We start from the raw sequence: 24,679 nt of genomic DNA, 5'->3' as shown, positions 1-24,679 counted from the left end.
TATTGAAAAAAAAACGCGTCACAGATTCTGATAAATAAAATAAATTTAAAAAAATCTCAATATTAACAATAAAATTACTTTGAAGAGATATAAAAAAATATACTAATAAATAATATTTTCTTGCCTTTAGCTGTGTATTTTTTCTAATTTCGAAAAATCGAAAGTAGAGAAAAAATAAAAAAATAAAAAGTAAAAAGAAAATTGTTTTGCTTGTCGTAAAGGGGGGAACCAAGCCCCACTCCCACAACCGGTTTCTGGGCCTACCCTTCATCAGGTGGGCTGTCCAGGGGTTGGTTCTCACCGATACGGCAAGCAAAACTCCTTCTATATCAACAGACGATGTCGTAAAGTATCGGTGAGATATTAGTGCATCTCCCGTCAAAAGATGGCACTAATATCTCACCGACATTTTACATACACTATATATGTATGTCATACCAATTAAACTTCTAGTCGCGTGATTAAGCTTGACCGGTACAGCGTTGCCCACTTTTACATATTTTCTTTTAATCAAAATATTTTATATAAACAGTTATTATTTACATCAACAAAACTCACCTCCTTAACAGCACTTAAGAGACATAAAGGGCTATTCCTACCGCTTTCCCGTTTAAAATATTCTAATAAGGTTGTGATGGTTTTTTTTGTAATGGCTATTAAGCTATCTTGTACACTTCGCACTAAAAGAGGTTCTAAAAAGAACAATGTTCGACTGCCACGTCTGCTAGTAAAAATTCTTAAGCCTAAAGTATCACAACACAATTAGATTAAACCAAAAACTCGCAATACGAAACTAAAATAAATAAATAAAGAGCGTATAAATTTTAATTCCAGTTAGTCTGCCCGACACCGAATATGTCCATGGTTGGCAACAATGAATTTAAAAATCTCGCCCTCGATTACGTAACTAAAAGTTTAATTGGTATCGCTTATATGTCCAGAAATAGTATCTGTTTATAACCTAATATTTACCTAAATTCAGGGTATTGATGTCAGGCAAGGGAGGCAATTCAGGATTGACTTGCACAGCACCTCTAACTTGACCCACTGCGTTCAGTAGCTGTATTAGTTAAAAATAATTAGAAATTAATTTTGCTGATTATAATAGAAATTTAAATTTTGACTGCATCAACAGAGGTTATACCCCACTGCACACTGCATATAATATAAAAAAAATAGATAACATATCAATCATAACTCTCTTTGAGTAATAATCACTATAAACTCGATTACTCACGGCTTTATTAGACTCACGCCATCTTGAGACAGCATTGTGATCAGCGGGATTCACTGCAACAGCTTTAGCATCTTGTACCATTGGAGGGACACCTTAGGGAATAAAAATATATGAATATAATTTAATCAACTCACATTTTACATGGCAATAAATAATACAGTAAAAAAAAACGGCGTCATAGGAAATGAAGATCGCTATCACTTTACAACGAGGAAGGCAATCAAAGCCCAAGAGTTTTCTTTACAAAGTGAATAGATCGTAATTTGCAAGCCAACTTGACGTCGTTTTTTTGTCGATCATATCATTAATACTTACTGTTTTGCAAGGCATCAGATGCCCTATTAACTGCATCAATAAACGTTGGATCTTCAGAATTGTCGCTTTCTTGTTTAGCAACCAAAAGGACCCTATTTGCTAGACGGGCAATGGCTGACGTGTTATCCACCATTTTTTGTGGTTGCCTATTTTTAATCGCTTCCTCGCACAAGAACGTGTGTTTCTTCATTTGTTCCTCTGTATATAAGGTAATATTAATATTATTTTATAAAATATTTAAAAAATGAATTATTCATATAATACTCCTATAAGGGTACGTCCATAGTGCACCAGCTTTATCGCGGCAGACTAGCGGTGAAAAATAGATCTCAACGCATGTATACGCAAGATTATAAATTCACTGTGAGAGAAGCCTTATAGGAGTATGTATTATACTTATACGGAATTATCAGTAGGTAATAAAAGAATACCTGAGGCTTTGATAAAGTCAGCACTGTCAGTTGCTTCGTCGCAGAGATTTCTCATTTTTGTGACTGTATCAGCATATTGTTGTCTCAAATTTTCAAAATGTTCATCGGCAGCTTTAGAAGTGGGATAATTCATACGAATCGAACCAGCCGATATTAACTGAGGTGTCAAACTTTCAACTTGTTGTGCCACGCTAGATAGTGCTTCAGCTAGTTTCTTATTGCCTCCACTTCCACCTAGAATAATGTATATTATACCGAGTGTTTTTCAAAAGTGGGTCACCCCTATGACTTTTTTATTTTTTCAGATAACAAGAGATTTGGTATGTTAGTATAGAACAAAAATTAGGATTGATTAAAGCATTTATATTATAAAAACTCTTGTCAATATGTACAAAGAGCTAAAGCAAGAGTAATGACGAGTTAAAGCAATAGTAATCATGTTGATAATAATTAATTTGAAATCTTCAAGATAAAAGTTAGTTAGTTTTACCTGCAGCTACCATTCGGGCTGTTTTGACAGCTCTGTTGCTAAAATTTTGAAGATTTGCAGCCTTGTCTGAGAAATTTTGGTCTCTTCCCGGCGTGCCCTCTGGTGCTAAAACGGCTTCAGTAAATTGTTTGAGGGGAGTGACGATGTCTATAAAATCTTCCACAACCCTGTTTGTAACAGCCTGACTAATTTTTTCTTTTAGTTCATGAAGTTTCTGAGATAATCTAAAATATAAAACAAAAAAAATATATTAAAAAGTACAGGGTGTTTTATAGGGAGTTTCTCGTTTGTGATTAGAGCTACAAAGATGCGGTTTTCACATCAGTATGATACTTTTTTATGAAACTAACAATGCTACACACAGATTTGTCTTAGCCCTTTTAGTCCCTAAAATACAGGGAAAAATTAAAATTGTTGCATTTTTCGTTGGTTTCTCCGTAAAAAAACTCTATGAGACACAGTTCTTACCTTTTCGATAAGTTATAAGGTAACCGAGATACAAAAGACGTCGAAAAATTAAAAAGAAATAAATAAAATTTGCTCTGTATTTCAGAAGAGTAAAGAAAAAGTAGCAAAAGTGATGTGAAAATCGCATCTTTGTATCTCTACTCCTAAAACTTCTTGTTATCAGACCCTACCAACTCGACTGCGCCAATTATAAGAATTTGATGTTCACATTGAGATAACAGACTGACAGCTGATATATTATAAAAAATATTAAAAATGTAATTTTTTAAATGTTATATTGACAAATATGTTGTATTGAATTGAGGGCTGCCAGAAATTGAAAAAGGGCTGTCGTTGACCTAGAATCGTATTTTTTCTAAAATGTATAATAGTTAGTGATTCTTACTTTCTGGCAATTTCCTGAGCCTGGGGAGTGTTTCCTTTTCCTTGGGCACACAAATCCGCCAACTGTCGGGAAAGTCCATCGACTTCATCACAAAGTTGAAGAATTTCAGCTTTTTGCACACCTGGAAGACCCTCCGCGACCTATATAATTTTTCTTACTATATACACTGTGTTCCGTGTAAAAATGCACACTACAGGATCTCTGTATCTCTTCTGGTTTACGAGATCCCTGTATATAGGACACTGTATATTAATTCAAAATAGTCATATATTACCTTGCGCCCTTCTTCAAGAATGGCATTTATAGCCCTTTGTCCTAAACCTTTGTCATCTTGACCGGGATTAGACAGCCATTTTCTAGCTTGCTCCAACCTATATAACACGTCAAATTTTTATATTAATTATAAAAATATATATTATATTAATATAAGCACAACACATACCTTCCCTGTATAGTATGAGCTGTCTGTTGCAAACCAGCCTTATCCACATTGATAATGGCATTATTCACTGCATGCTGAAGTTCTCCCAATTTTTCTCTAATACCTACAGGAAAATACAAGTTATATTTAATGTTAGTAAATATCAATAAAAATATGCATCAATAAAAACTTCCAAACAACCCCTATCTGTAAGATTACAGGCACTTTTTTCAATTTTTTTTTATGAGGAATCGTGCATTTATATATACAACACCCTGTATATGTACATTTACATACCTCTAGCTAGTGATTCAGCCTGAGGAGTTGCACCTTTTCCATCTTGACGAAGTTCACACAAAGCATCGGTCATAGTGGTCAAGTCAGAACAAATTTTGTTGATATTATGACGATCTTGCGGTAAACATCTAAAGAAATAATATATTAGCAGAGAGAATATACCCCGTCGGCAACATAAGAGTCTTGGGTCCGTTTTTAAATGTCTAGGTGTAGAGAAAATGACAATTGTTTATTACATAAGCACTTAATCTGATGCTTTATTTCATGGGCTTGGGAAAATACCATTTGATAAAAAAACGGTGTCCAGTTGGCTGGGAAATGACGATCGATGACATTCCCCATATAATTTTACATACAAAATGACAGCTATCTTTGTTTTAAAGCCATCGCTGACGTCATTTTATTTCGATCATACTGTATACTAGCTCTTCTCTCTTTGTTTAGTACATCTTATTGTACTGAACGCATATGTACTGTACTCTTTGTACCCACGAAAATCGGCACCCTAAGCCAAATGTTGCCGACTGTGTATATTTTTTTATTCACTTACCTTTCTGCAACTTTTTGCGCATCTTCAATTATTTGGCGAAGTGATTTTTCACCTACGCCTCCCCTGACAGCTGTGGGATCCTAAAAAATTAAATATTCGTTATACAGGGTGACCCAAAATGCGCCGAAAAAGTTGCTGTGAGGCTTCTCTCGATAGAAAGACTTTAAGAACAGAAATACATAATTCTATAATTCTAATACTTACTAGTAACCAATCGTTAGCAGCGTTTAATTTATTTTGAATGGCATTCTGCAGTTTCTTCAGCACTGTTAGATTGTCCAGTTCACTTTGCTCCTCATCGTAACTGGTTAACTGTAGGACCCTGTTAAATAATTACATAGTATTTCATTATAAAATTACGTTATTTTACCGTCAAGAATGATATAAATCCAATAAAAATAATTCAATATAAATGATTAAAATAAAAGGCAAACAAATTTTGTTTTCATATGGATAGCATAATTTTTTTTCTTTATTCCAGACATAGAAGATAATAAGACTCAAAGCCCTTAGACTGAATGATGAGTTATAACTCAAGAAAGGAGAACACAATCAATCTGTAAGATGGCAGTGATTAACCCCGTTCCCATACATTCTATATTTTATTAATTAAAAGCAGACCACAGATTCAGAGTAACCATACTTTATTTTAACTCGAAATAATGGTTTCAGCTTTAAATTTTATAAAAATCTGAATGAATGGACAGAGTTTATTTCCCAATATATTTTTAATTTAATTATAATCACTCTGGGGAAAAATATCTAAATTCTTAAAAAATACAACTAAAAGGTTAACAACTTACGCTTGATATCTACAGAATATTTATTAGCATTAAATAAAATAAAAATAAAATTGAACTTTTGAAATTGATTTGTTCCACAAGGTGTGTTATTAATACATTATATATTAATTTTACCTGATAATTTCATTTATTTCATCTGTCATCCTTTTTGCTAGATAATTTCGATTTTCTGCAGCTTCTTCTGCGCCTTTTCCTCCCTGGGATACGATATGAATGTAAATTTTCATAGAACAAATCAGAATAGGCGCCAATGTTTTTACTTGTTCCAAACATCGTACTAAAATTTCAGAATGAACCTAATAAAGAAGAGAAAATACATAGATATTACAAAATTAGTAACAAATAAAAAAATATACCAGAAGAAATTAAAACTGTAAAAGCAATAATTTAAGTAATTTTTATTATTGTTTGTGATATTATAAACACCCTAAAGAATTTTTAAGCAATTTGTAGCTGAATTATTTGACTTTTTGTCCCCATCTGAGCCAAACAACCCTGACCAAAAACAAAGGCATGCTTTTAAGAGTCTATTACGCTGTACTGTTCGGGTCGCTCTTAGGGTAAAGCGGGCGTATGGCCGAAGGAAATATTTTAAAAAATTATATTTCAGAAATCTGCCTAAGTGCACGGCCACACAGAAAGCGTTTTTTGCGTTTTTAGCGTGAAGCCTCTTTTGCGTCTAAAACAAAATAACAGGATTATATAGGAGTGGCCCCACCAAAAGCGTCTAGCGTTCGGCGTGTCTCGCAAAAAACGCAAATGAAAACAAATCAATTTGTTTTCTGTACCGTCTTTAGCGTTTTCTATGAGACCCTGTCATAGGCGGACGTAATATTTAATAATACAATAAAAAATAAATTAAATAGTATGCATTTTTTTTCCAGTATTAACTAAAAATATTTTTATAGAGAACATATACTGTTTAGGAAGAATCTATTAAATTCAAAAATTTGGAGGAGATGTTTGAAAAAGTGTAGTTTGAAATGTTGAAGAAGTAATAAATTACAGGAATATTTTTTTACGCGTAAAAAAATATTTTTTATGCGTAAAATGCTTTTTTACGCGTAACAAATAGTTCTTTACGCGTAACAAATAGTTTTTTACGGGTAACAGATAGTTTTATACGTGGAAAAAATAGTTTTCTAGGTGCGAAAAATAGATTTTTATGTATAAATTTTTTTTTGTGTAAAAATATTTTTTTACCGGTAGCGAGTAGTGTTTTACGAGTAGAAAATATTTTTTTTACGTGTAACAAATAGTTTTTTACACGTAAAAAATATTTTTTTAACGTAAAAATAGTTTTTTTTATCAGAAACAATAAGTTTTTGACGCGTAAAATATAGTTTTTTACGTGTAACAAATAGTGTTTTACATGTAAATTTTTTTTTTGTGCAAAAATGGTTTTCTACCAGTAACAAATAATTTTATACGCGTAAAAAATAGTTTTTTACGGGCAACAAATAGTTCTTTTCGCGTAACAAAATTTTTTTACGTATAACAAATAGTTTTTTTACACTTAAAAAATAGTTTTTTACGTGTGACAAATAGTTTTATACGCGTAAATTAAAAAAATAATAAAAATTGTTTTAATTTTTAACGTGTAATAAAATTAATTTCTTAATAATATTAATAGTTTTTTACGTGTAACAAATAGTTTTTACACATACTAATTTGATTTACGTTTTCAAAATTTGTATTAAAATATCAATATTTTTGATAAGCACGTGGACTACTCACAAATACACGTCGCGTCACTACGTATTTCTAAGCCGTTACCACTTTTCGTTAGCACTAGATCGTGTGTCACGGCTCTGAAATTTTACTCCCAGGGCGCGTAAAGAAGTGTCACTTCAAAAAAGTTTCATAAATCATGTCTTAAAATTGCGTTAGCAACTAGTAATACTTACTAGCGTATTATACAATTGTAATTATTTATTATATCATATTATTATATTATAATTAAACACACAAGTAACCACAAAACTACGACATAAAAAATATATACATTACAAATCGTAAAAGAAATGGCAAATAATTATTTTTACACACGCCACTGGCACGAATACGAATCTGCGCTCCGGCCCGTTCAACAGTCGATCCCAGTGCGAGAATATCTTTTTTCTTTGTCTCCTCAACGCTAACCGCGCCGATCTCGGCTATCTCTTTCTCACAGGATTGACTGTTGGACGGGCCGGGGATCGACGCGCTTTCGATGTTACTAATTGACATCTTGATAGAAACTGCAGACCTTTCGCGTTTTTTGCGTGTTTTTAATGGACACAAATCGAAAAAAGCGCTTAAAACGGTAAAATCGCAAAAAGCGCTTGAGACGCAAAAAACGCAAAACGCTAAAAACGCTTTCTGTGTGGCCGTGGGCTAAGGCTTAGCCCAATCCTGTCATGTTAAGCCACATCCAATAAACATACGTGCTTTGATTAAGGCTTGCTTAAGGTTTGCAGAGCTTCAGCATTTGCCATAAAATAGCGAGCAATTTGTTACAAAACCATATAAATTATATATCACTCTAATCAAAAAACTTCAATCTATCTCCGTATTGTAAGGGAATTTTAAATTATGTCTTTATTTTCGAGAAAATTTAGTCCAAACATAAGAAATATTTTGTTGACGTTTAACCATCAAAATCTTAAAAATAAAGAAGTTGTCTAAAAATGTGCTACAATACGGATATAGTATAATCCTTTATCTTTAACTTCCTTCTTAATTTATGTAAAATTACCAGTTTTACATAAAACGTTAAATGCCGAACGTTTATTTTGCTATTTTTTCGGACGAGTGAAATGGACTCTTAAACTAAAATTGTTATTTCTTCAGAAGCAAACATCTCCAATAAAAATCAAGCTATTGAGATGAATTAAGAAACAAACAATTAAGAAAAGATGCGCCATGAGGATAAAGTGGTTTTAAAATTCCTTACTTTGGAAAACCATTCCATAGGGTGTGTTAAACTTTCACCAAAATAACATTTTGTTTTCCCTCATGTAATAGACATATGTGGACTTTTTAATTTAAAAAAGGGGGCTAAAAAGTCAAATAATTTAACTACAAATTGCTTAAAAATTCATCAAAATCGGCCCATTAAAACAACATATTATATGAAACATTAAATACACGAAAATTCCATAAAGTGTCCGTTTTTTGTGCCGGCTATAAGAATAACAAAATTCATACTTAACAAACAACAATAACAATTATTCGTGAATCACACAAATTTAAAAATAGCAAATTGTAACGATCGTTTTCTTCCAAACTTTAGTACCCATATAAATTTTAATGGCAGTACTAGGTATATCTAAATATATCTTCAAAAATTCGGTACCGATCGACATTTTGAAGTGAAATTTACTTTGTTTTAAAAGCGTAAGTCTACAGGGGTTTCAAAAAACATGTGCCATCTCTCGTTGGGAGATTGGGACCATATTAACATAGGTCCGATTCTGCTTTGTTTCGTAGCTACAGGCTACAACCCCCTGTAGCCAAACCAAAATCTTAATCTTTTTTCGATTTATTATAATTTTGTTCCAAGTGCTTTTAGCGATTCTAATGAAATTTTGAGGGTAAAAGTTACTATAAGAGTAACATCTTTTAGTGCTAAACAAGTGTTGACAGATTCACCAGGGACGTGCACATGGGTTATCTATCACTGGAATATTTTTCTAAAAAAAATATACGCGCCACTGACTTTTTTTTCTTTTGTTGGCAAAATTGTGTAGACCTTTGAATAAGAAGACTAAGGAAGGAGCATATCAAAAATCTTAGGTACACCGCGATGGGCCTCAAATATGGCCGACTTAAATTCCGGTTTATCAGTGTCGTTCTAATTTTATTTAAAAAATGTAAAACTATGATGTAGGGTAGACGTGGGGTAGACTCAATAATTTGTTGTTTTATTTTACGTTGTGAATAAATGTTGGTAGTTATTAAAATTGTTATAATAATATATAATTCTAATAAAAATAGATAAGTTATAATAAGTATTTATTAACACAAACATCCGATACGCTACTGAAGCAGGTAAGTCAAATTAACGTATCTAAATTCTTTGACATCTAATCTTTGACAAGTAATAAATAACAGCTAAAATGCAAGAAAAATATATAATTTAGTTAATTTAAGTGAATTTCATAAATGATCGGTTTACTACACGTATGTATATTATATAGTCACTTACTAGCGAAAAGTTGTTCCATTATTTCACTCAATTTTTGCCGAGATCTACCGCACGCTACACAACCAACTATTTTAGAGTCTTTTTCGATAAATCGCGATAGTGTCACTATTAATTTAAGTTCTGCCACAATTTCCATCTAGATTTACTACCTTTATACAACTATCAGTAGTAGAATAAACAATAAATAACATAAAATAAGCTCCGTAAAGACTGACAAATCCACAAAATTTCAAATCAAATTCAAATGTGTCAAATGAATCGTCAAACGAAACTGTCAAGGATCCCCACCCTAGAGAGCTTTTTCCGCCCACCATGCATGAATACATGGATAGCATTATGCTCCTTCCTTAGTCTTCTTATTCAAAGATAGATTAGTATAGACTAGTCGTCTGGTCTTCAAAGTGGTCCAAGTTGTTATTATTTTTTGTAAATCTAAGTTGATGGCAATATCCGCTTCACATTAGTGCAGCGGCAATTTTTTTTTTATTTTTGACAAATTTGGGATTTAGACGTCGCGTTGCCATGACTAATTTCCCAACTCAATTATACATTGGGGGGGGGGAGCATCCCCCCATCACCCCCATAGCTTCACCACTGATTCCTCATTAAAAAATATACAAAAAGTTCCTATAAACATGTAGCACTCATACTAACTGCTATCCTCCAAATTTCATTCGAATCGCTAAAAGCACTTGGAACAAAATTACAATAAATCTTAAAAATATGAAGATTTCAACTTCCTGTAGCTACGAAACAAAGCAGAATCGGATCCATGTTGATATAAACGATTCTCCCGTTGATGGAACGCATTTCCTCTACTGCGCATAAGCGTAACCGTACCAAGAACTGTTCTCTGCTATGTTGGAACAAACCTAATATAAATAATATATTATTAAATGTAAAAAATACCTGATGTGTTAGTTCTTTTTCTCTTGCGCTAACTTCTCGTGACACTCGGCTTAAACAAGGGCTGAGGTCCCGTAAAAACTGTACCAATTCATCCAAGGTTTCGATCACTTCAGCCACAGCTAAATAATCAAGCACCCTGTGACATTCCCTTATAATCTTGCGCACTTCTGATTGGTCGAAGCACAGCAATAAGTCAGACGTAGCCTAAAAAAATAAAACAACTAATAAAGTACCTACAGGGTGTCTCATTTTCGTGTATTTTGCATGGTTTCTCATTTATGAGTATAGATATAAAGATGTGGCTTTCACATCACTGTTCTACTTTTTAATGAAACTAAAGATACTGCACACAGATTTGTCCTCGCCTTTTTAGTTTCTGAATTACAGGAGAAAATTTTAGATTTTTGACACCCCTCGTATCTCGGTTATCTTATAACTTCGAAAGGTGAAAACAGAGTTCCGTAGAGCTTTTCACGTAGAATCCAGTGGCGTAACTAGATTTTTGCTGGGAGTTGTCATTTTCGAAATATGACTAAAATTTATGTTTTTTAAATAGGACACCCTGTATATTATTCATTTTTTTTATTTACCTTATTATGAGATTCCTGAAAATATAATATACTCTATACTTATTTTAATAAATAAGGTAAAAAATGCGTTATTTAACTTTTTAACAAATAAACCTAGTTTAAAATTATTTTTTAATTTTTTTAATTTTTTATTTAATTTAATTTAACCAGATAATTTTGCTTTTCAGTGTGTTATCTTAATAAACTGCACTGAAAATAAACTTGACTGACAACCAGAGTTATTGATATTTTTGATGCACTTATGCAATAATTTCACACAGAGAAACTAGCGTGGAATAGCCAATAACCAAAATTTGACGTCAATAATGCCTTTGCCTGTTTTACCACAGGTTTTACCTTGTTTATGAAAATAAGTACAGAGTATGTTATATTTTTAGAAAGCTCATAACAAGGCAAATAAAATAAAAATATAATATACAGGGTGGTCCGAACTATATTCCGGAAACTTCGGCAGCATATTCTGAAGATAAAAATAAGTAAAAAAGTTCGTATAAATGTATGTCCTAAAATGCTTAGTTTCGGAGATACAGGGTGTAGAAATTTCATTTTTATTTCGTTTTTTTCAAATAATTTCTGAAGTAACGTCAATATTTGGATGAAAATTGATGTTTGGGAGTTTTTTGAGATGAGAAATTTGATTTAGTTGTTAATATGACTCCTATTTGTAGGAGGCGCCACCTACATGTGCTTTAACTGTTTTGCAGAGTAATAACTTTTCGTCCGTACCTGTATAAAACTTCCGAGTAAAAAAATATACATTTCCGTGACTTTTTACGTAAAAAATATCTCTTCGTAAAAATCTCTATGAGCAACCGTTCTCAAAATTTTTTTTAGAATGAAAATAGTCAATACATGTTATTATTGACAAAAAATAAACAGGCCGAGTAGATAGTAATTAGACTGAAATAATAAACTTTGGGATTTTTTTTTTCAAATTAATCATAAATTTTTCTGGGAAAAAATGATGATAAAACAGTTTCTGTTGAACTTTTGGCACAAAAACATTTCAAATTTATGATTCCAGTCTAATAACTATTTAGTCAACATGTTTAATTTATGTCAATGATGACAGGTATTGATAATTTCGATTCCAAATATCTCGAGAACCACTACTCGTAGCGATTTTTACAAAGAGACGTTTTTTACTTAAAAAACCTAGCAAATGTATATTTTTTACTCAGTAGTTTTATACAGGTACGGACGAAAGTTATTATTACTCTTCAAAACAGGTAAAAAATATATAGGTAGCACCCTCTACAAGTAGGAGTCATATTGACATCAAAATCAAATTTCTCATGTGAAAAAACTTCCAGACACCAATTTTCATCCAAATATTGACGTTACTTCATAAATTATTTGCAAAAAAAACGAAATAAAAATGAAACTTCTACACCCTGTATCTCCGAAATTAAGCATTTTAGGACATACATTAATACGAACTTTTATCTATCTGCTACTTATATTTATCTGCAAAATACGCTGCCGATATTTCCGGAATACAGTTCGAACCACCCTGTACAGGGTATCCCATTTAAAAAAAAACATAAATTTGGGTCATATTTCAAGAATTACATCTCGCAGCAAAAATCTAGTTATGCCACTGAGTTCTACGTGAAAAAGTCTATACAGGGTGTCCCAGAAAAAAGTGCAAGTATTTTAAGGGGTTGTAAATCTCGATAAAAGAAACATATTTTCTTTTTATCGTTTTTCAAATAAGTCCAAAATAACGGAGTAAATAATTAAAAATTTCCAAAAAAATGATTTTTGGTTTGATAGTGTAATTATGGATTTTAACTAAAAATTTAAAAATTTTCAAAAAATTTCGGTATTCTTCATAATTTGTTTTCGCGAAAAAAACCTCATAGACGTGTTTCTGGGGTTGAACTATACTACCAAGTAAAATACTTGCACTTATTTCTGGGACACCCTGTATACGGGATACGGGACTCATATACCCACTGTAAGCAAATACCCCCACTGATTGTACACAAACATGCTAAATTACCCTCATTTAGGGTAATTACCCGCAAATTGGCAACACTGCTTGATATAGAGTAAAGAAATATACCTTCAAAATGCCACCACTGCCATCTATGAGAAGTTTCCTGGCTGGAGCGGAATATGGATCGTCTTTTAGCCTGGCACTGGCTTCTTCCAGCAATTTTGACGATCTCTCCACTTTAACCAAGGCTCCTGGCATGTCCTGACGCAAAATCGGATCATCTGAGCTGTTGATGGTGTCCCTGCCTACTTTGACCAAGTTGAACACAGCATTGCTGACGCTACGAACTGGCTGTTCCAAATCGGGCATAGGAATTCCATCTTCGGCTTCCTCATGTAGGATAACCAATTTTGAAACCTATAGATGTTTGGAGATAGAGTTATTAATTAGTTTAAAATTATTTTTCTTTATACCGGGTGCGTTTCAAAAGTGGCTCATTCCTATAACTTTTTTATTTTTTCTGATAAAAAAAAACGAGATTTGGTATGTCAGTATATGACATAAATTCGGATTTATCAAAGATATTTAAACTCAAGAGATACAATTGTTTACTTTTTTCCTTCATCGGCCATTATTCTATCCTTATTTTCGCATCTCTATTACACCGAAAACATTTGCCAGATTTACCTGTATATTGGTATTAGTATTCGATTAAATACCACAACCAATTATTAAGTAATAAATAATTTCGTTAGATTTCTATAATATATCAAGTACATTAATTTGGTAACGTCAATTTTTTCATTTAATGCTTAACTGCTTAACTATTTTAAATTTTATAATGGAATAAAAATATCATGTGTTTCTTTTAATAATAAAAAGCAGTTTGGCAACGTCAGTTTTAGATTTCGAAGATGAATGAAAATTCCTAGATTCTCCTGTTGCGATGTTGCTATGCCGCCGATCAAGCTCCGTATTCTTTATTTGCAGTATTATAGTATTTTTGCGTTATTTTGTGGACTTCTGTGGACATTAATTTGAAAATATGATGCATTCATGTATTATGTACAAGAGAGTGTATCATTTAAATCCAAATTTAACTTTTCACCGGTAAATAAAAATAAGTAGGGTTAGGGATATTATTATATCCTCTTCTCTGTAGATCAGAGGCGGACCTAGACATAAAAAATAGCAGATTTCTAAATTATATTTATTTTTAAGTTTATTTTTTAAATTGTATATTTATTAATTTATTATGTTTTTTAAATTATATATATATATTAATTAAATTATTTATAGAAAAAGGTACATGTGTATGTGGTATATATACTAATTACTAATAACTATATATAACATATATATATTTCCCTTTATATAGAAATATATATTGAATATAGTATATATCTATATACCCATATGGGTTTGACAAATCATTACCTACCTTTGGTGAAAAGCTTTTATTTAATAAAATAAAGTAAAAATATATATATATTTATATATATATATATATATATATATATATATATATGCTATATATATATATATATATATATATATTACTTCATAAATTTTTCTTTAATCGTTATTCTTTTGTGAAAAGCCATCTTATAATAAAAAATTATGCCGGTTTTTATTTATTTCGCTATCCTCCCTCAACTTATTTTTTTCCTATTAATGTCCTCCTTCAACTTTTTACAATGCGACAAATATGTAAGTGTTATTATTATTTTTTTAAATGTATTAAACAATTATTTTAATTTCCTTAAAATACTGTCGGTCGATCGGCACGCCACTGGAAATTGACCTCAACCGTCTAATCTTTGTAAACAACTACATTTTGCCGTTGCGCGGATACCCTATTCCCTTCTTTGTCCATTCTCCCTCGCACTCGTTGATTTTCGCAAACCAATGTGTGATGAAGGTTTAGAGCGTTTTATGAATGGATTGTTGTATTTCCCGAGTTTAAATGTCTTTGGGATTTATTGACGTATTCAATTTTTTTTTGTCACTTTCTGTTTTACCGGAAATGACTGTAACTTTTGATTTTTAAATGGCGCCCTCGGTATATTTTTATTTTATTCGATAAAAAATGACACTCTGAATAGAATGACATAGCATAGGTCAACTTTTGACATTTTCGCTTAAAAAACGTATTTTAAATTTCAATCTAGAGTGCCATGGTGACATTTTCGCTTAAAAACGTATTTTAAATTTCTAGTGTGCCATGGCTGTGTTAAAAACATAAATTTTTAATCAAGGAGCCTTGGAAAAATACATTTAATTGTCTAATTTTTTCATGTCTTGTCCTGGCCAGTTAAAAGATGCCCAAATCGTATTTTTAATAATATCTCAATTTTCTCAAATGGAACAAGAGTGGCTCATTAGTATATTTGGAAAAAGCATTTTTTTCGAATAATTTGGTACCACACACTTGATATTTTGAGTCAAATTTTCGTTATAAACCGCATGTTACAATTTCAAATAAACCTTATGCGAAAATGTCAAAAGTTGACAATGATATGCCATTCTATTCAGAGTGTCATTTTCTATCTAATAAAGTAAAAAAATACCGAGGGTTCCATTTAAAAATCAAAAGTTGCAGTCATTTCCGGTAAAACAGGAAGTGGCCGAAAACAATTGAATACGTCAATAAATCCTAATTTATGTAATACTAGTTGAAGATGAGTTGAAGCCTGGCGCATTCGCCACGATATCAGGAAAAAAATACTTTTTATTTTTTGTGTAATTAAATGAAAAACAAAAAATCCGGCGACGACAGTTTTTAGAAGAGCCAATTTAGCTATATTTTAGTAAAAAAAGCAACTTTCTACACAGACACAGATAAACATTAGCATTTTATATATATATGTAGATACTAACATACCAAATCTCGTTTTTTATCTGAAAAAATAAAAAAGTTATGAAGTGAGCGACTTTTGAGACGCACCCGGTATAAATAACATATTTTATGTTTTTTTTACTTAAATGAACTAGATAGGCAATAACAATTCGAACATTATTATGATATAATAGATTATTATGATATAATAGTAGATTTAATTAAATAACATAATGATGAAGCTACCTAATTTTACCAAAGTGTCATAATCTTATACATATTTATATCTGACCTATAAGGAATTATTTAGTCTTTTCTCTGACGTATTCTCATGTAGGAGGCACACTATAGAATTTTTATAAAATTATCATTCACAAATGGTTCTTATTAATGCATTAAAAATGAAAGTGTATTCATTTCTATGTTAGTCAAATAATAATTATGCATAACCTAATATGGTAACGTCAAACTCGAAAAGGGAAACAGCTGATTTTGAAGTTTAAAATTATAACACTGGAAAATAAATACAACAAATAATTCATTATAAAATAGGCAGGAAGCTTAATGAGTATGTATATTGGTCACAATTTAAAAATAGATTGTAATTGTGTCTTATTTATTAATAATTCAGTAAACAATCCTCGTTTAAAAGGCCCTATAAAAATGTAAAAAAAGACAAGATAACCAACGCCTACTACAGAAATAAAGAAAAGTTTACGCTAGAAAATTAGTAAAGCCAATATAATTTATCTGGAAAAATTAAATGATATTGTACGCTCTGTTACAGCTAGGACATGTTTCAAAATTAGTGACAAATGTTTATGGCTTTTGCCAAGAAAACTAGCTATGACTAATAATATATTTTTAAGTTTCTAATTGATAAACAAATCAAGTTACCTGTTGTGCAACTGGCTCCAGAATAGATTCGATGGTTTTTGTATGAAAAACTGGCATTTTGAACTAATTTTCACTCAAACACTTTAAAACACGAACAATACTCTTTTTACAATATTAAATAAGGAATATAAGGATTCGAACCTCCTCAAGAAATCTTTTGAGACATTTGCACTCCTCCAATTAACAGAAGAAACTGAAAATTTTCTAAAAATAGATCACTTAAGTTATGAAATTCGATTCATTTTCTTGGTTAGACTTACAGCTGTCTTTTACTGTCTCGCTGTATTGGAGAAACATGTGTTAAAAAGAGACGGAAGATGATTTCTTACTTTACCGGTGAGGCGATATTTTGAAACGATCTCAGCTCAATGTTTATTACTTAGTTGACATTTATCACAGACTTACGTTATTAAGTTTTTATTAAAGTGGGACAAAGATAACAGTTATAAAACGCTGTCTAATATATTTACTTAATTTTAAGATTTTTCTTACTTTCTGCTTTTTATAAAAATGGCGGATGCGCTAGATAAGGATTCTTGAGGTTTTTTATATTTATTTTCTGTTAAAACAAAGTTATACAGGATGTTCTCAATGAACGAGGTCATTGTAGGTGTTACATGGTACTCAAGAGATATAAAAATGCGGTAAAGAAAGTTTTGAATACATTAAATAGTTAATTGAATTAAAGCTCCGTCTACACGTTACGTTTTGTCTGTCAGTTAAAACGGATGACCGTCTATAGAACTGACGACAGTGTAGCATTGCGTTTAGTATAGTCGAAAAGAAAACACTTGAAATTTTACTACAAAATTGTGATTATGGTTTAAATTCCATTTGTAAGAAAATTTTATTTGTAAAAAATCATTCGATAGCAGATTCCATAGGCAGATTCTGTGGGGAAAATGTGGAAATACCAGAACACCTCATCACTGACTGCGCCGATACGACAGCCATTCGTGTCATAAACTTTGGTACGATTGATTTTGGAGATAAAAAAAACTATCATCTGTAAACCCTCTTAGATACTGGCTTTTTTCAAAGTCCTGAGTTTATTTTAGTTACTTTATGGTCCTGAGACTGTAAGACGAGTTATAACTAAGGAAAGGGGGACATAGAAGATCTGTAAAGTCGTGGTAATTAACTTCCACCATTCCATATATTCTAGGTTAGGTTTGGTTGCTGGGTCAGTGCCTTCTATTAAAAGATCAGCCTACGGGCGAGATTTATGACGTCACGCTAGTTAGATATAACGGATTAATAAATATGTTGTAGAATACATGGAAAACATAATTATTCCTCAGATTTTTGGTTTGTATTTTAAAAATGATATAGTTTAAATGAAATATACATAATATACAGTTAATAACTACAACATATATACCTATTTATAGTAATAAATACTTTGGCAAATAAACTATGAACCATACAAATGCAGCAAATGTTTTACGATGTACAAATAGTGTATAGGTACATAACATAATGGGTAAAATGTAAATATATTTTAAATTTTGGGGTTTGAAAATCGATCTAATTTAACAAAAAACATTCAATATCTAATAATAGTGATGTATTATTATTTGCATTCACAAAATTTATATGTATATCTTGCAAGTATCAATCTTCGAAAAATTATATTTACAAATAATACAATATTATCTAAAAAAGGCGTCAGCGATGGCTATGAAATGAAGATCGCTGGCATTTTATATGTAAAATTATTCTAAAATTTTTGATTTTCTTGGGATTTTTAGGTTCGGGAAAAACGCTGATTTAAGTTTTCATTTGGGTTTTCATTATTTTTATTTTGTTTAAAAAAACGTTTCGGCTAACTATAGCCTTCATCAGTGTTGTGTCATATGAGAAAAATAGTGTCGAATATAATCCAAAAAATTACATATACAATATAATTCACACCTCATAATATTTACTGCAATTAATAAACTAATATAAACTAATCAAAACATGACCACATATTTTTTAAAATTATTATTCTTAACACTAAAATTATCTACATTGACTATGGAGTACGCAGTACGCAGTAAACATTATGTGCGTGGTATGAATATTTTATATGTAATTTTTTGGATTATATTCGACACTATTTTTTTCATATGACACAACACTGATGAAGGCTATAATGTTAGCCGAACCGTTTTTTTTTTAAACCAAATAAAAATAATGAAAAACCAAATGAAAACTTAATCAGCGTTTTTCCCGAACCTAAATCCCAAGAAAATCAAAAAATTTAGTATATTTAGAAACAAGATTCAAGAATATCAAATTTTCCAAGATTGTAAAATTCTAGTTAATTATTTTATGTGTACAGTTATTTAGGGCATGTCATCGATGTTCATTTCCAAGCCAACTAGACGCCGATTTTTTTCGATGATACGGTATAATTCTTACATAAAATGTAAATAACATTAGACCAATTAAAACAAATAAATATGAATTTCTTAGTATTTTTAGTAACACCTTTATTCTTAAAACTTAATTTTGTATTATGCAAATATACCAATTTTATTGTTATTTTATTCATATTGTATTCAGCCATCACTTAAATATTTGATATTAATTTGGTATTATAAATAATACATACATTATATATTATCAAACAAAAACACATTCTTCTTTTAAACTGTATCAGTCTTGTCTTTACAAAAATCTTTTTTAAAATTTGAACTCAAAATAATAATCTTTTTCATGATCTTTAATACACATATTCTTTATTTTCCCTAGATCATAATACCTACTTACGTGTTTGAATCTATCGAAGCTGAACCAGCAACACTTGAGTGGAGATTCCAACAATATGAATAAAATAAACATACTTGTCCAGTTTTCATTAATACCATCATGGGAGAATATTATTTTTAAATTTATTAAAGATATTTTCAATAAAATTCTCTTGATTTATAACTCGTACCCACTTTTCTTGCTCTTCCGGACACTTTAGGCTGCCTAGTATAATAACTATCCTTAGTAACTATCCTTTCCACCAGGAACACAACAAAGATGAGGCATAGCACCAAAAACACACTCCACTTAAGCTTTATTGATGAATTGTTAGAGTCTTAAAAAACACACACAAAAATCACGATAAGTAAAAAATGTATGGGCACTTTTAGGTTAAATCACTTACACAACGTGTAATTTTTAAAATTTCTATTTTTTTATGCGAAACCGAGAGTGACCATATATCTGGTAGTAGTTTATGTCACTTCAACACCAAAATAATTAGTTTTTTGCACTACAATAATAAATAATACCAAAAATCAAAGAGTTAAAACCAAAAATCAACCGACAAAATATGAAACGGAATCTAACCCAATATCTAAGTATGTACAGCTGATGAAGTAAACAAAAGTCCGCCCGTAGGCTGATCTTTTAATAGAAGGCACTGGCTGGGTTTGGTCCCTCACTCGGAGGCCTTGGGCACATTGCGATACCCCTGGATTATTTTATTCACAGCTTTCTCTTATTCTTCCTCTGCATTAAGCACTTTCAGCTCTTTGCAAAGTTCCCGATGTCGCTGATGTTGGCTTCTGCTGCGTCCTCTAGTCCCTCCAAAAAACCTTGCCATAAAGTTTTAAAGCGTCGCTATTGTAGTGCCGGACAGTGGCACTGCAGGTGCTCTATGGTTTCTTCTTCCTCTCCACATTCTTTGCAGTAGTCGTCGTTAGAATTCTTCCATCTCACGAGGTTTACCCCCTTTGAGAGAAAATCTACAGTTCCCATACAATCTACAACAAAATATAAAACTTAGAACTGTTTAAAGAAAAGAATTCTTCAAAAAGACACCTCAAGAAATTTTAGTAAAAACCTATAGTTAAAACGTTTAACTTGCCTTTTTTAACTTATTTAAACAAATAGCAAAAACTAACCATCATGATGATATAACAGAATACAAACATACACATATACACATCTTGGTCTGTACATTTTATCTGCAAAGTTTTGTCAACGAAAGGAAGTCGCACGATAAGTCTTTACGTGTGGGCCAAACTTAACATTTACATCGATGTTTCTTTTTGCGATCCCAAACTGAAGCGCTCTACATACTGCCAACAGTCTGCCGACTTTTGTTCAATGGCCGGAAATATTTGGTAGAGTGGAGCTACTGTGTGTTTCTTATACCTAAACTTTTTCTTTACCTGACAAACCACCAAAATTCAGGTAGTACCTGACCAGTGTTGTTACAATAGGTACAATTGTACTATTTTGGGTACATTTGATAGTCAAGGAGTACATATGTACAATTGCAAGAAAAAATGTACAATTCTTAGTTCTCAAACCCAAACCACAGAATATCTAGCTACGCAACAGAAGCCTCGTTACATGTAAAAAATCGTAGGTCTCAAAAGGAGACAGACTTTTAAAGCCTGTCTCCAAATCAGATATTTTGATGCGGTAGTTTCACTACTACATAACAGAGGGCGATAAATTTAAAAGAAAACAGTTTTCTACAAAAGAAATTTAAAAGAATTTTATGTAGTGTTGCCATTGTGTAATTTATATTGTAATACTTCCTGATAAAGCCTACGTTCAAATTTGCTACATCGTTTAAACATATTAAAATAGATTAGAGCTCTTTTTCAAACGTTTAGGTATTTAACTTGCCATGTTAGTTGGAGTTAAATCTTACGAGCTGAATTAAAATCACTTCCTGACGTTTGATTCTAACTGAATCCTAAATTTTGATTGTAATTCGGCGACAATATAATAAGTATTGTTCTACTATTATGACACCACTTCCTGACGTTCGATTGTGTTCATACTTTATGATCGGGAAAAACGGCGTTAGCGATGGCTATGAAATGAAAATCACTGTCATTTTATGTGTAAATTTATATGGGAAATATCATCGATCGTCTTTTTCCCAGCCAACTGACGCCGTTTTTTTTCGGTATCATTGACGGTATTTGATATATACTTGCGTATTTTTCATGACATTGCAATATTATGGTACCATGAAGCATATCAAGTGATACCGTAATATAGTACCATATTACGATACATGGCGTTCGATTGGGCTTAAACTTGGTATATTTATATTACGTATCTTCAGTGACATTGTAATATTATGGTACCATGAAGCATATCAAGAGGTACCATAATAGTACCATATACGATACTATTTCCTGGCGTGCGATAGGATTTATACTTGGTATAGTAAGTATCTTCGGTGACATTTTAATATGATGGTACTATGATGCATATATAGTGGTACCTTAATATAGTACCATATTACAATACCACTTCCTGACGTTCGATTGGGCTCATATTTGACTATACTTGCGTATTTTTGATGACATTACAATATTATGGTACCATGAAGCATATCAAGGGGTACCATAATGTAGTACCATATTACGATACCATTTCCTGGTTTTCGATTGAGCTTAAACTTTATATACTACGTATTTTCGGTAACATCGTAATATGATGGCACCATGGAGCATATAAATTGGTACCTTCTATAGTACCATATTATGATACCACTTCCTGACGTTTATTTATTGGGCTCATATTTGATATATACTTGCATATTTTTGATGACATTGCAATATTATGGTACCATGATGCATATCAAGAGGCATAATAGTACCAAATACGATACCATTTCCTGGCGTTCGATTGGGCTTAACTTGGTATAGTAAGTATCTTCGGTGACATTGTAATATGATGGTACTATGATGTATCTACTATGATGCATAGGTATATAAAGTGGTACCTTAATATAGTACCATATTACGATACCACTTCCTGACGTTCGATTGAGCTCATATTTGATTATACTTGCGTATTTTTGATGACATTGCAATATTATGGTACCATGAAGCATATCAAGGGGTACCATAATGTAGTACCATTTTACGATACCATTTCCTGGCGTTCGATTGGGCCCAAATTTGATATACTTGTGTTTCATTATAAAGATTTGTTTAATTAATAATTTTAATTTATTTTACGAATTTTAATTTATTGTACGATGTCGTGACAGCAACTTTTATGCCGAACTAATATATTATTAATTGTACCTGTGTCACTTTTTAAAATCTACCTAGGTCTATATAAATAACATGGCAAACAGAAAAAATTTGTTATTATAGTATTTTTTTATTACAGTTGAGGGTTGGAACCTTTGGTGTTACACAGCAAAATAAAAAACACTAAATCACTACAATACACCAAAACACTTTTACTTTTACACTGGACGCGCGTTTCGCTAACCATGTTAATAATCATCTGCTGAACCAGTTTATAATCATCTGCTGATGATGCTAACATGGTTAGCGAAACGCGCGTCCAGTGTAAAAGTAAAAGTGTTTTGGTGTATTGTGGTGATTTAGTGTTTTTTATTTTGCAGTATTTTTTTAGTCAATTAACATTTTTGGTACTGCATTTTAATAAATCATTTCCATTATTATTAAACGTATATTTCATTACTAACGTTTCAGCATTAATAAATATCACTATCAATCGCCCTGTATATTATTAATTTTAAAGGTAATTAAAGTTATTTTCTTAGTTAACATAATAAAGTAATGTATATTAAAAATGTATTTTAGAGAGCATATGTTTTTCTAATTTATTTTTTTATTTTTTATTAATTTATTCTAATTTTAAAAGCCAAACGAATAATTAATATAAGTGTATCTAACAAGAAACGAAGAATAGAAAGAAATTATTATACACCAGAAAAATGGGATGCCAATTAAAGTCTGTTTGAATCTGGCAACTGTGCATATTTTGCCGAGCTTCAAGGCCGTCGACGTGCCGTTGATCTACGTCGATCCAAAACCGAAAGTTGAAAATTTCCAATTATATTCTGATTATGATATTGTCTCGCCATCTAGTATTTTATTTGTGCAATTTTAGCTCTTTCATTTCGAGTATTTTTCTGTTGCATAGCTAGATATTCTGTGCCCAAACTAACCGAAACTTAAACCCACGTACATATTTTTTTAGACGAATGGTGATACGCGATGAGTGGATTTGAAATGCAGGTTGCTAGAAGCAGAGGGTTTAATTCAGATCATACTCCTAGCGACCTGCCTTTCAAATAATGCCAACGTGCCGGCGCGGCGGCATTTTCGAATTCGCTGTGGAACGGTTCGGTTGACAACTGACGTCAATGACGTAAAATTAAGTTGAAAGTTAACACTTTACATTTTATTTTTTGTTTATGTTTTATATTATACCAGTATATTTTTGAGTTTATTATTTCTTTGTTGGTGTTCTTTGTTTTTATGACCCCACATTTTTCCGCCAAAAATGTACAATCCCACTTAAAAAAGTACAATTTCGACACCATTTAAAGTACAAAATTTTTTGCCCTTGTAACAACGCTGTACCTGACTGGTACCAGACTAGATGGGTACGATAGGCAGATTTACCACCTCGGAATGTCTTGAAGTTCAAGGCTAAAAGAGGTATAGCAACAGGTAGATATAAAATATCTGGTTCTTCAATCAGACTGCTACTGTGAAGGTACTCTTTACCATCTCTTTAACATGAAAGGTGTCTTGCAACAAGTGCTCTGTATTGTTGATATAAGATATATATTATTGTGTTGTTAAAACTACTTCTCTGTGTTGTATTTTGTATTGGTAAATATTTATTTTCTCGATTAATGGATCCTTCTAATTTAGTTAATATTTTACAAATTGTTGCTTTTAAGAACTTCTCCAATCCTCATGTTATTTTTGATACAAAATTTAACTTAACTAACATCAAAAAAACAACTGTAACCAAGAATATCAGTGATCAGATTCAGCTTGAGAACTCAGAAATAGTAATGATTGAGAAAAAACTCTTTGAAATTGAGCATAGAGCTTTGACCATCGATTCTTGCGACGATGATTGGATTCAGTTAGCGCAAAATTCAAATCCTAATTTTATTCAAAACATTT

General features: G+C 31.5%; 1 protein-coding gene across 10 annotated transcripts in view; it reads right to left on the bottom strand.

Annotated features, from left to right (window-relative positions):
* Window positions 1-17,026, bottom strand: part of LOC115877110 (vinculin) — a 33,947-nt gene extending 16,921 nt beyond the window's left edge. For all 10 annotated transcript variants that reach the window (XM_030893203.1, XM_030893205.1, XM_030893206.1 and 7 more), the window contains exons 1-15: window positions 16,764-17,026; window positions 13,154-13,444; window positions 10,496-10,699; window positions 5,512-5,693; window positions 4,799-4,916; window positions 4,595-4,674; window positions 4,045-4,172; window positions 3,769-3,871; window positions 3,601-3,697; window positions 3,327-3,466; window positions 2,474-2,697; window positions 1,984-2,217; window positions 1,553-1,750; window positions 1,238-1,329; window positions 973-1,060 (exon numbers count right to left, since the gene is read on the bottom strand). In XM_030893203.1, coding sequence (XP_030749063.1) covers window positions 973-1,060; window positions 1,238-1,329; window positions 1,553-1,750; window positions 1,984-2,217; window positions 2,474-2,697; window positions 3,327-3,466; window positions 3,601-3,697; window positions 3,769-3,871; window positions 4,045-4,172; window positions 4,595-4,674; window positions 4,799-4,916; window positions 5,512-5,693; window positions 10,496-10,699; window positions 13,154-13,444; window positions 16,764-16,820 — 2,236 coding nt within the window. In that variant the 5' untranslated portion in view covers window positions 16,821-17,026. The remainder of the gene's footprint in view (window positions 1-972; window positions 1,061-1,237; window positions 1,330-1,552; window positions 1,751-1,983; window positions 2,218-2,473; window positions 2,698-3,326; window positions 3,467-3,600; window positions 3,698-3,768; window positions 3,872-4,044; window positions 4,173-4,594; window positions 4,675-4,798; window positions 4,917-5,511; window positions 5,694-10,495; window positions 10,700-13,153; window positions 13,445-16,763) is intronic.
* Between the last annotated feature and the right edge of the window lie 7,653 nt (window positions 17,027-24,679).

Source organism: Sitophilus oryzae, unplaced genomic scaffold, assembly GCF_002938485.1.
Source record: "Sitophilus oryzae breed Bouriz unplaced genomic scaffold, Soryzae_2.0 scaffold_1442_pilon_pilon, whole genome shotgun sequence".
Classification (NCBI taxonomy): Eukaryota; Metazoa; Arthropoda; class Insecta; order Coleoptera; family Curculionidae; genus Sitophilus; species Sitophilus oryzae.
Note: the sequence above shows the minus strand (reverse complement) of the source record. Positions and strands in the feature narration are given on the sequence as shown.